The sequence below is a fragment of the Olea europaea genome, unplaced genomic scaffold (assembly GCF_002742605.1).
Source record: "Olea europaea var. sylvestris unplaced genomic scaffold, O_europaea_v1 scaffold1358, whole genome shotgun sequence".
NCBI lineage: Eukaryota > Viridiplantae > Streptophyta > Magnoliopsida > Lamiales > Oleaceae > Olea > Olea europaea.
This window is the reverse complement of record NW_019231083.1, coordinates 60,211-72,932: the sequence shown is the minus strand read 5'-3', so window position 1 is coordinate 72,932 and position 12,722 is coordinate 60,211. Positions and strand designations below refer to the sequence as shown.

At 34.0% G+C, this 12,722-nt stretch overlaps 2 protein-coding genes across 7 annotated transcripts; one reads left to right on the top strand and one right to left on the bottom strand.

Moving 5' to 3' along the window:
* Nucleotides 1–317: 317 nt before the first annotated feature.
* LOC111375321 (E3 ubiquitin-protein ligase At4g11680-like) lies at nucleotides 318–2,532 on the bottom strand. Of its 3 annotated transcripts, none has more exons than XR_002699289.1 (3): nucleotides 1,992–2,532; nucleotides 830–1,070; nucleotides 318–695 (listed from the first exon to the last, which is right to left on the bottom strand). XR_002699289.1 is itself a non-coding variant. In XM_022998124.1 (2 exons), exons 1-2 carry the CDS (start codon nucleotides 2,307–2,309, stop codon nucleotides 909–911), a joined length of 480 nt encoding a protein of 159 aa, XP_022853892.1. In that variant the 5' UTR covers nucleotides 2,310–2,532; the 3' UTR covers nucleotides 318–908. The 3 variants fall into 3 exon arrangements, 1 of the variants encoding a protein (XP_022853892.1); XR_002699290.1 differs by having other exon boundaries at nucleotides 318–691; XM_022998124.1 differs by having other exon boundaries at nucleotides 318–1,070.
* Nucleotides 2,533–8,822: 6,290 nt separating this feature from the next.
* On the top strand, nucleotides 8,823–12,672 carry LOC111375319 (histone-lysine N-methyltransferase, H3 lysine-9 specific SUVH1-like). Of its 4 annotated transcripts, none has more exons than XM_022998123.1 (3): nucleotides 8,823–8,939; nucleotides 9,316–11,790; nucleotides 12,300–12,672. In XM_022998123.1, the coding sequence occupies exon 2, from the start codon at nucleotides 9,560–9,562 to the stop codon at nucleotides 11,741–11,743; it is 2,184 nt and encodes a 727-aa protein (XP_022853891.1). In that variant the 5' UTR covers nucleotides 8,823–8,939; nucleotides 9,316–9,559; the 3' UTR covers nucleotides 11,744–11,790; nucleotides 12,300–12,672. The 4 variants fall into 4 exon arrangements, with proteins under 4 accessions (XP_022853891.1, XP_022853888.1, XP_022853890.1 ...); XM_022998120.1 differs by having other exon boundaries at nucleotides 12,231–12,672; XM_022998122.1 differs by having other exon boundaries at nucleotides 8,835–8,939; nucleotides 9,415–11,790; nucleotides 12,231–12,672.
* The last annotated feature ends 50 nt before the right edge of the window (nucleotides 12,673–12,722 follow it).

Sequence of the window (12,722 nt, the reverse complement as noted above, 5' to 3'; positions counted from 1 at the left end):
AAATGACAATTTAAATAATTGACACGTGTCTCGTATTAAATCTTTCATTAAATATAATTACTAAGTGAATGGAACTACAAAAAGAATTTATTTAATTGACTTCAAATTTATGGAGAATAAGTCGAGGTCAAATGCAGTATAATCCGCAGCAATTCAAAACTTTGACAAACTTGTACTTGGGCTAATCCACCACTTAAATGGTCTCATGGGCATAATTGTGCGGTCACATCTCTTAAGTATTAAAATCCAACTTCAAATTAGTGGAGACTAATAATGAATTTTGACTAAATGAATTAGTTCTTACTTCAACAATGGAGTACAAAACTATTCAAGTAATTTGATTGTAAGATTGTCCACTTACACAATAACAACAAACCGAATCTTGTTCCTAATAAATTTAAAGTCGACTGTATGACATTTCAAAACAACCAGATCACTAGCAAACATATCACACAAAGTTAGTTTCGACCTCCCTCTTCCTCTTCTAACAAGTTCTACTTAGATTCTTAGCAAACATAAACAAAGTATTTGGTGGACTGTTGGAAACTCTTAACTTACATACATGTGTGTATTGAGGTTCGCCGATTTAGTTGATGACTGAAACATGACTATACAACAAACTAAGTCTTATTTCCAATTAATTTCAACTCTGCTACATGTATCCTTTTTGCCACTTCTTTGGGGGTAAAACCTGACTATATAGATATCAGAATTAAGCTTCAGAATGTAGGTAAAAACCCCATGTATAGTACAACATCTGATACAGCAAAAAACAATACATCAAGAACCCCAGATGAAGCTCTGCATAAAATCTGCATTTCTACTGTACCTTGAAGATAAGCAAGATGGGCACCTATATTCCTGTTGTTATCCAGGTTACATCCTGGATTAATCTTGGCTGAGAATGATCAAACCAACGTCTCGGCACTGAGAATGTTGAATTTGCAGAGAGGGCATGTTGCGTTTATGTGCAGCCATTTGCTGATGCAACTATGATGGAAATGGTGGTTGCAAGGAAGTCTGCACAACTCTACCCCATCAACGTACCTATAGAGGCATATGCAGCACTCCTGCAAGGTAAAAGAAGTCGTAATGTGAATTGGAAAACATTCTCAACCAAAAATAAAGCAAAGAAATCGCAAGCAATAATCATTTGGTAATTCAGCTCAGCTGTTCGTATTATGAAGACGAAACTTTATGATTGTTACTTTATCAATGTTTAGCATACAAATTATGAGGTATGGTTGCAACAATTTAGAACGAATACACTGATATACATACACAATTTTATGGAGGTTCTCCTTTCACGAATGTAAAAACATATCAAGAAAGTTTTTTGAACTGCTTTTTTTATGCTTTGCCCTGGACCCTTCACAATGGAAAGGCATACTCCTAGTGAATGTTTAATACGCAATACCGGATGGACAGGACGAGTAGAGTAAGGAACAAGATTTTATCTCTTTTTCTTCCTTAACACTTTTGAGTTCTATGCTTTCCTACTTACATGCCACTAACTCTTAACCTGTATAATTGCAACAGGAGATGGAGTTATATAGCTATAGTAACCTAAATGATCCCTAAAAGAGTATAAGCAATTTCCTTAGATAATTCAATAATATTTTTAAAATGCCAATCTTGTCGATCTATCAATGATTGGCGGAACCCCAATTTTATTAATAAAAAGGCTTAGCTGTTGTCATTCTACCTAAAATGGCAGTAAAAGGTTCCCTCTAAGGAAGTAATTAACCATCATCTCATATAGAAAAAGAATATCCATAAGATTGGCTAGTGCCATTTCCATCGTAATACAAAACAAAATGAAAAAATCTAGAAATTTTCCAATTGGCAACATGACTCCATATATCCCAAAACAAATAGGGCTATGTTTGGAAATAATAACTTCTGGATTTAGAAAGATAAATGACAGATTTAAAACTAAACCAAGAAATGAAACAATTATACATTAAGAACAGAAAGGGAGAAATGCTTACAGAATCTTCTAGATGAAGAGCAAGCTCAGTAGGAGAGTTACTGTTATCAGACTTTGGAATTAATTCAACTTTGTCCATTATACCCTTATCAAGTTCTGTCAAAGAATTGGGCTGGCAATATATGTACTTTGGAAGTGCCATAATATCGCTTTCTGAGGCCCCTTCTCCAATAGTCATAGCATAGGCAACTGTAGCTAAGATCGGAAAGCAAAAAAACAATGCAAAGAAAATAATACATGCCATTATGACGCAAAAGATCATGAAGAACACGTCAAAGGCAAGAAAAACCACCAATAACCTGCAGTTTAAGGAAATCATTATTAAGAGCTCTAAATTCCAGTATGCATTATATTACAGAAGAAATCTGACAAAAGGCCATTGCTCCATTCTAACCGGGTCTAACATAATAGAAGCAAATGCGTCAACTGCTTCCAACAGCCTGAACAAAGTTTACACTTATTGAAGCACACTTGTTAAGTATCATTATTTCAATAAAAAATTTCCTGTGTGTCCATTTCCCGATTATCATTATTATTTTTTTGGGGGGGTGGGTGGGGGGGTGCGGTGGTGGTGGTCGGAGGTGCTAGTCAAATGGTGTGAAAATCTGGTGGGACCCACAGCATTAACACCACCAAGAAGAGTTTGCTGATGTTCATGGTCCATTAATCAGTGATTTTCTGCGTTTAAGGCACTGGTGAAGACCGGTGGATAGGCACTTAAGACCGAAGAAGAAGTGGAAATGGTGGCGCACTATGTTTTCTGGGCCAGGTGAAGCACTACAGAATTGAGTTTTAAAGAGAGAGGAGCGAGAGAGCTGGAAGATGTTGACATACTACGCAATTGGTTGGGTAGAAGACAACCTAATTCATCGTACAAGGCGATCAATACAACGTAATGATTTGCCATTTCATGCTTACAAAATTACTTGTAAGTAATGTGAAACTACATTTTTAAGAACGTAAATGATAAATTTTATTGTTTTACAGTAAAGGGTTCACTCAGAGTTAATTGTACCAATAATCACTAAATTTAGACAAATGCATTAGTTGTTCACTACATTTTAGTATATCAAATTTTGGCCACTAAACTTCTCAAAATACTTAATGTTGCTCACGAGTACACTTCCGTTTCTCATCATTAACGAAATAGTTGATCTGATAGACGGATTTTACAGCTAACGTCCCATCACCTTTCGATGCTCAATCAAAGATGCATTGCTTATGTGAAACTAGGGTTGAGAGTCAATACATGAGAATTGATAATCCGCATGTCAAATACATAGAAAAATTAGAGTTTCACAATGATAAATTAGAGTTTCACAATGATATATAGCTCTTCATGAGACATATAATATAGGGAAAATTATAGTAGTAGTCCCTAATCATTTCAATTTTTGCATACTTTACATTAACATTTAATTTGTGCCGACAAAAATCTCTAACCTTTTATAAATATGCAAGTGGAATCCAAATGGATAGAAACCATCCAGTTGCTTGTAGTTGACGAAAAAGTTTATTTTGACCAAATTTGATAGGGGCAAAATGGTAACTTAGTTAAGCCCATGTTATTAAAAAATCCAAATCATAAATAAAAATGAAAAACATAAAAAATTGAAAATTTCTCCTTCACTTCGCACCACACCACACCACACGGACCTATCCCAGAGCCTAGGTTTTTAAAAAAGAATTTGTTTTCATATTAATAATAAATTTTTTAATAAAAAAAAGCCTATTACTCAAAATGCGTTTGGATAACATCCTTTTTCAATTGGGTATGGCTTCGACTATTCCCACAGCCTGCTAATTAGTTAACGATTTTTGGTAATACCCGCATAGAAATATGTCACTAACATGAGTAAAGCCAAAGCAACGGTAGTATTTATATCATTCGTTGTTGTGGCTAAAGTCAACAACCAAGATCGTGACCTAACACCATCACCACCTCTGGCACTATCGTCGACGTCAACCATATTTTTTATTGGCCAAATTTCACGAAATCACCACCGCAAATTTTAGTTCCCATAGCATCACCGAGTCCACCACAAATTTTAGTTTGTGCAGCTAGATGCTACATTAGACTTTTTTGGTATAATAAAATCACACAAAACTTACCCAAATATTAATACTCATCTCCCTCTCTCTTCTAGTCTTCTCGTGCTCGTCCAAAATGTCATAAAACTATTTCTAAAGTTTTTAAACAAACGCATTTTCTAATTTTAGTCTTGAGAAACCCTTAAGTTTTAATATGAAATTATTTAGTTATTGTTGTCTTAAAAAAATGTGTTAACAAAATCTCACATCATCCCCTCCAAGTAAACATCACCTACACACTGAACACCTCGTTAGCAGACAAAGGTATTAGTCGAAAAAAAGATCCAACGTCTGTTTGCACTTCGACGATCGAATCAACGACCGGACAAAAGAAATATGAGTGCAAGAGAGAGTGAAGGGGTTTGATTAGAATTAAAAAAATATGCCTTGATTGTGAAAGGAATCACATATATAGGAGGAGTAGAAATGTGCCAGGCCAATCTTAGGCCGGAAAATATCTTACTTGACTAAATAGGTCAAATGTAATTAAATAGTCAAACCACGTCGGCATATTTAGGACTCGTCACACTCATGTCAAGTAATTTATAAGTATAATAGTTATTTTAGTTTTTGTAGTATAAGTGGGCCCAACACTCGAACAAATTTTATTTATTTTTAATTCATTTTGGACTAAAAGTCCAAACCGGCTTATTGAATTGAACCAGATCTTCGATTCGATTTAGTTTAAAAACTAGAGCAAGTTTGGTTTGAGTTGAAACTCACCCAAATAGATTAATTTGATTTTGATTTCGGGTTGGAGTCGAAATCGACTCAAACCAAACCGCGCCTAAGCTTAGTTTGGTCGAGCTATTGCCTACCCCCACTGTAGGGGATAAGGTCGATCCCTCATCCAAAATCTATTTTACTCCTTATCATTAGGCTTGAAATAGGGATGGCAAAATACCCATCAAACTTGATATTCACGAGGCCCTGCTCCCGTCTCGAACAAGCATGGGGATTACCTGCTTAATGGGTGTGATACGAGTAATAGGGGCCTCGCCCCTACCTTGTTTACATTTTTTTTTTCAAAAATTCAATACTTTAAATCAAAAAATTACATGAAATTGGCTTTTTCTTCGTATACCTTACCTAGACCTATCGAAGCAGAAAGGGGATGGTCTTCTTTTTCTATATTTAATCAAGAAAAACCCATCTAATAAAAAAAAGAAAAAAGAATATACCAACACTAAGATATTAGAAATCAAAATACCTGTCAATTCTCTTACATTTGAATACATGTTTTATTCGAAATCACTAAGAAAAAGGACAAACTCCATATTTTATTCCTAAAAAGAAAAAGAAAAAATAGAAATCTCTAAAGAATTTAGAATAATTTATATAATTTTAAAAATAATAAGTTAGAAATTCTAAACACAAAATACCAATCCATTGAAATATAGTATGCTACAAGTGAATATTTGCGACAAGAAATGAATCCTAATTTTAGGATGACTGGCCCCTTTAATCCAGTTCATATAATGTCTTTTTTCGGGAGTTAGAGGAAATGCATCTCAGGTACATCAATTAGTAGGTATGAGAGGCTTAATGTTGAACCCTCAAGGACAAATGATTGATTTACTTATTTCCTTAATTCTAATAAAAGATTGCAATTAAGATTATTTAAGGAATATAACAAATAATAAAAACCTTAGCTTGTCTAATATATTCGAATAATTTAACTTTTAAGAATAAATAAATAAATTAAAAAATTGAATAACTATATTATTATCTCACTTGAATAAATGTAGGCAATAAAATGAATCATCAAAAATTATATATAAAAAAAATTAAAGGGATACATAAACGGGACAACCGTCCCGTCTTCAACGGGTAACGAGGGGGACGAGGAGGGAAAATGCTTGACAGGGTGAGGCCAACTCTAACTCCCTGCCCCGTTGCCAACCCTAGCTTGAAATTTGCCCCCATTTATACACATCAACATGGACTTACGTTCAATAAATAAGTTCATTTATTTGCTAATTTAATCCTCATAAAATATGATAACTTACATTTTATCCAACGAAGTTTTTAAAAAACTATTAAAATGTTCAGAAAATCATATAAAACATCTGGAATGTTCCATAAGACCTCCACATTACCATGAAACATTGACCACTATTCCAACGTGACAGGAAACACGCCATTCACATGTCCCATAATTTGATATTTCATGCTCGCACAAAACATATAATATTTGACTATCACTTCATTCGTTAAATGGTTGTCAATGGTGCAACAAGTGCTCAACACATGCATTCACCTAAATGAGTTGTCGTTGTCCTTATAAAAGCAATACCATGGACGTCTTTTGAAAATATTTGTTCAAGAGTTCGATAATATAGTTCTTTAACAAGTGAAAACGGAATGTTATCTTCAATAAAAAACAACTCAATAACTCAATTCAGGGAGAGACTCGTCAAACACAATTGTTCATTCTTAACACTTTTGTATTCCATCTACCTTCTAGCTATTGACTGTTGGAGAAATTGTATATATATATATATTTTTTTTCTTTTTTCTTCTTGAAAAATAAATTACATCAAAGTTTATGCTTGAAAAAATAAATAGAGAAGGTGATCTTCCGGTGAAAATTGAATTCTTACAAAAAGGCAGAAGTGCTAGTACAAAACTATGATGACACGGGCAAAATTGTTTAGAACACGAGTTGAATGTGGTAACATTTTCGTAAGATACGTCACTACGTGATTTGATATATTTTACAATGTAAATAATTGATTATGTGATCGAAAATTTTATTTATTCATTGGATATATTTTTTAATAAATTAGTTCCAAAAAATTTAGACTGCGTTTGATTTGACGTTTTGATGCCATTTGCAATTTTCAATTTTCTAAAACTCTCGAAACTTGTTTGATATATTATTTTTAAAAAATGCGTTTTCGAAAACAAGAAAAAATTTACCACATAAAATTCAAAATGACTTTTTAACGTTTTGAGTATTTTGAATAAACTCAAAATAAGGAAAGTGAACTTATAATCTTCTCAAATTAAAATAACTATTAAAATCACACGAAACCTACCCCAGTATAAATATTCTCTCTCTCTCTCTCTCTCTCGTCCCAAACTCTTCTAAGAACCTTAGTGAAGAATCCATCTCTTTGATGCTATTCTCAAACCTCAAGAAAAGAGAGTGAAGGTAATTTTCCAATTTCAGAAATAGTTATTTCGATTTTGTTTTATATGACATTTGTGATGATGTTAGAAAATTAGGAGAGGGCGTGTCTTGGAACCTTTTGATTTGCTTGATTGGTTGGATTGAGTATTTTGAACTTCTAATATAAGATTGTGTTCTTTTTATATAAGGTCCGTTTGATTGCAAAAATAGAATTGAATTGAAAACGAATTTCAAAGAATTGAATTACCTAAAAATTGTTTTCTTGAGAATTGTAAATTATTGTATTTAATTAATATAAATTTTCACATGAAAAATGTTATAATAGAAGTATTTTTTGTATTCATTTGACTTTGTTTTATATGAAAATTGTTAATTAAAGAGATATATTTTACCGATGTTGAGAATGAAATTTGTTACCATTGCCAACAAAAACAAAAAAATAAAAAATTCAAGAAAATTATCTATCTTTTAGTGTCTATTTGGCTTTATTTTATAGGAAAATTGTCAATTAAAATAAAATATTTTTTTACAATAATTCTTAGAATTAGTTTCCATTACAAAAAAAAAAAAACGAAAAAAATAAAATGTTAGAGTAGACTAGAATTTGAATTCTCACCATATTGGTGAGAATTCAAATTCCTTGAAAACAAGAAAAAGTGCAATTTTCGAGAAATCTAAGAAATTCAATTCCATGGTAAATATAAGCTATCAAACACCCTTTTTGTGGAAGTTGGAATCCAAATTCCATTTTCTAGAGAAAATTTTGTTGAATCAAATGGTGCCTTAATTCTTAATCCAATAACGTTCAACATATTCAACATGTTGTAATAAAATTTGTTACACGATAGGGAAGGAGCTCACCAGTGCCAAATAAGCATGAATACGACTATCTAAAAGAGCACATTATAATAAGAGGAGGTGGTGCAATATTAAGATGCTTAAAGAAAATTCAAAGTTCGATTTTTTTAACCAATTATAAAGTTTATATTTTTTGATCTCATATTAGCATACATTTGATATGTTTTATTAAATAATCAAATTAATTGAAAAAATATCATAAAATAAAAACCTTAAATAAAACTCGTTTTTTAGTTTTTTATTTTCAGAATAGTTTTTCATAATGACAAACAAAACGCATTTTCTGCAATTTTAAAATAATCCATCAAAAAAAAAATGAATGTAAAACATAAAACAAAAAATAGAAACGTAAAACAAAACCATCTTTATTTTTTCGAAAATCATTTTCAACCACATTTTTTCCTACAAAATAATATTACACGAAGAGCGAATGTTTTTCCTTATTTTTTAAATACACATTCTTTAAAAGAAAATTACTATTTCAAAAATCATTTTTTTAAAAAATTAAATGGAGCCAAACAAAGGCTTAAGGCCTTATTTGAGCCACATTATTTGAAAAAAAAAAATTTCAACAGTGATTTGATACCATTTTAATTACATATTTTTAATAAAATAATATTACACGTAAATTTAAAAAAAATTTCTTATTTTTTAATTACATATTTTTCATCAATATATTATTAAAAATATATTTTCATTCCAATAACGTAGCCAACCAAGCCTAAATTGAAGTAGCAATTATTTTTTCAAAGCTCATTCTTCTTGTCCATTTAAAAATTTTCCTCAATATCGCAGCGTTATTATGGCAGCAAACCCCAGAACCCTACTCTCTCTCTCCTCGATACGCTCATTCAATCCTGCGAGGTATTTTCTCCATTAAAGATCTATTTCCCCTCTTTATCGCGCATGAATCTCTGATCTTTGCTACCAAATTTTTATTAATAAACTTTTTATCCAATTTATTTTATGTATTAATAGAAATGGAAGTTTTTTTTAGTCGTCTTCTTTTTTCGAGATTTTTGTTCCCATCGAGATCTTACGGCGAAATTCTTATGTCATATGTTATTCAAAAATAGGTTCTTTTATTGAATCCTTGCTCGTTTTACTCTTCATTTCTTGCTAATTTTTTTAAATTGGATTTTAGGGCCTAGACAAAAATTTAGGGCTTTACAGTTTTTCTTCCAAAGTTTGATTATTTCTTTCAGTAAACATTTTAATCAAACGTTTTTGCACGGTACAGGTAGTAGATTTGTTAGGGTTTTTTGAAGGTTTGGACCTTAAACCTTCTGGCTATGGTTTGTATAACTGCATGACGTGATATTAATATTGTATATAACAGTGAAGTATCGAAGAAAAGCGTGTTCTCTTATCTTTGTGGGACACAAAAAGAACGAAATCGAGTAGGGGGACCTGGAAACTTTTGTAATTTTATCGTGGTTTAGTGTTGATCAGAATCTGTAATAAGACTGTTGTGTAGTGGTTAAATGGAGCAAGGTTTAGGTTCAGACTCGAATCCTTCATTGGGGTCAATTGATAAATCTAGGGTTTTAGATGTGAGGCCATTAAGATGTCTTGTACCAGTTTTGCCAAACCCGCCTGGCATGTCTTCAGTTTCGACCCCCCAACCCTCACCCTTCGTTTGTGTGCCACCTACTGGTCCTTTCCCCCCTGGGATCCATCCATTTTACCCATTTTTGGTACCCAATGATTCTCAACCAAATCGGAACCCTCACCCTTCAGGTGTTTCAAATCTGCCAGGGAATCGTGCTTTTGGTAATTCTATACCAGCTCCCGTTCCATTGAATTCATTTAGAACACCAACGCCCCAGGCAAATGGGGGCACTCGGCAATCTGAGAGGGGCTCAGAACCTGTAGTTTTAGACGATGATGGTTATAGTGACTCTCTGAATCAAAGTGGCCAGCATGTAAGTGGATTTAGTGTGCATGTAACTGACACAGAGGATGCGAGTAATGCTAGGAAGCGAAGGGGGCGTCCAAGGAAGAGCAGAGTTGGGATTGGAGATAACAACCCTGGTAAGAGCAAAGACGAGCATGGAGATAGCTTTGATGTTGAATCGCTAGTTAATAGATTCTTAACATCCTATAAGCTTAAGCAGTTTGGTGATGTTAGAAGAGCTAATGGTGACAAGGAGACAGTTGATTCCATACTCTTGGTTTTTGATTTGCTTCGGAGAAGGCTTACCCAACTTGAAGAAGTGAAGGATATGTCTCCAGGGGTTAGTAGACGTCCAGATCTGAAAGCTGCTTCACTCTTGATGACCAAAGGGGTTCGGACAAATAACACAAAGAGGATTGGTCATGTGCCTGGGGTAGAAGTTGGCGATATTTTCTTCTTTAGGATGGAGCTTTGCATCGTTGGATTACATACTCCTAGTATGGCTGGGATAGATTACATGAACGTGAAAATTACCGTGGACGAAGAACCTGTGGCTGTAAGCATTGTTTCATCTGGAGGATATGATGATCAGGGAGATGATGGGGATGTCTTGATTTACAGTGGCCAGGGTGGAGTGCAGAGAAGAGATGGACAAATGTTTGATCAGAAACTGGAAAGGGGAAATCTTGCTTTAGAAAAGAGTTTGCATCGTGCAAATGAGGTGAGAGTCATCCGAGGTTTAAAGGATATTGCCGGTTCAACTGGGAAGATCTATGTTTATGATGGCCTGTACAAAATTCAAGAGTCATGGACAGAGAAAAACAATTCTGGATGCAATGTTTTCAAGTACAAGTTGGTTAGAGTACCTGGTCAACCTGAAGCTTTTACATTGTGGAAATCAATTCAGCAGTGGAAGAATGGAACTGCTCCGAGGACTGGGGTCATCCTTCCTGATTTAACTTCAGGAGCAGAGACCCAGCCTGTCAGTCTTGTGAATGATATTGATGATGAAAAGGGACCACCTTATTTCACATATATTCGTAATCTCAAGTATGCCAAACCTTTTTCCACACCTAAATCTTTTTCGGGCTGTCAATGCATTGGTGGATGTCAACCAGGTATTTCCAGCTGCCCTTGTACTCAAAGAAACGAGGGATATCTCCCCTATTCATCTCTTGGGGTTCTTCTGACTTATAAACCCTTGATATATGAGTGTGGAGCGACCTGCACATGTCCTCCAAACTGCCGGAACCGAATGTCTCAGGCTGGTCCGAAAGTCCGTTTGGAGATTTTTAAGACAAATGACAGGGGTTGGGGACTTAGATCTTGGGATCCCATTCGTGCTGGAGGTTTTATCTGTGAGTATGCTGGGGATGCAGTAGATACATCTACATTAGGTGATACTGGGAATGGAAAGGAAGATAATTACATTTTTGATGCTACTCGTTATTATGAGCATTTGGAAGCTGTGCATGATGATTCTGATGATTCTACAAAAGTCCCCTTTCCCCTTGTTATAAGTGCAAAAATTAATGGCAACGAAGCTCGATTCATGAATCATAGTTGCTCGCCAAATGTGTTCTGGAAGCCTGTTTTACGTGAAAGTACCAATGAGTCATACCTCCATGTTGCTTTCTTTGCAATCCGACATATTCCTCCCATGCAAGAGCTGACGTTTGATTATGGGATGGTTCGACCTGAGCAAGGAGACCGTGGAAGAAAAAAGTGCTTATGTGGATCTATGAAATGCAGAGGGTACTTCTATTCATGACACCTGGTGAAAAAAAATTTGCCTTTGTGCTGGAGGTCTGTGGGAAGGTTAGAACTTTATTATTTCTCATATCTCTGAATATATTAATTGATTGCATGCTCCCAATAAAGATGCTTTTGTTCTATATTTTTTCCTTCTAGAAACGCTTGATTGTTGCCTACAGTGTGTTTATCTAACAGAAATTTGAAAGAGAATTCAAGAATTATTATGCTCTATTGCCCAGGACTTTTTAGTTAATATTTAATTTAATGAAATCATGTGAATTTTTAACTCAGCAGAGCAAAATAGTTGTTAAGAAAAGATAATATACATTTTTAGACATTTCTAATCAAATAAAATGCAAAAAGTTAAAATACTTTCACATTTTGAAATTCTCAAGAGGTCAGTTTCTTTTAAACAAACAAGCCCTGTTGAACTTGGACCCAAGTTTAGGTGTTATAGTTTTCCATCCGGTGATTATAATAAGCGTGCTTGTTTTTGTTTTCAGTATCTCTGAAGTGTAGAAGTTACACAATAAATCTGCTGGACTGGTCAAATGCTTCAGCAATCTCTTCAGGCATGATGTTATCAGCAAGAAAATGTAGTTTCTGTCAGGCGATCGTTCTACATTATTAGTTATTAAAATTTAGCTTTTGGTTACCAAGCTACATCCATTTTTACTCAGTTCACGAGATGTTGATGGCAGGAAAGAGCTCGTTGTAGCCTGTAATATTTAATGTTGTTCGTTTGGAAATAAACCCTAATGTTTATTCTGCTGCAGCAGTGGACTCACCATTACTGTTGTATTTGTGTAATTCAACTGAAGTTCCTTTTTATTGGGAATAATGCTGAGTTTTTTAAGATTGTAATGAAGTTTAAGAATAGTAGCTTGGAACTCGTTGAGGTTAGATTCTTACTTCTTTTATATTGTTTATCGCATTGATTAGTAAGGTACAAGTTTGTTGCTGTTTCGTCGATAATGTCGAGCTTTTTTCTGGAA

What these genes read in the sequence shown, in the direction of transcription:
- LOC111375319 (XM_022998123.1), top strand. Translation starts at nt 9,560, where the DNA reads ATGGAGCAAGGTTTAGGTTCAGACTCGAATCCTTCATTGGGGTCAATT.
- LOC111375321 (XM_022998124.1), bottom strand. Translation starts at nt 2,309, where the DNA reads ATGATTTCCTTAAACTGCAGGTTATTGGTGGTTTTTCTTGCCTTTGAC. An exon ending in CTCTTCATCTAGAAGATTCT is followed by an intron (nt 1,071 to 1,991) that starts GTAAGCATTTCT and finishes TTTACCTTGCAG; the next exon opens with GAGTGCTGCATATGCCTCTA.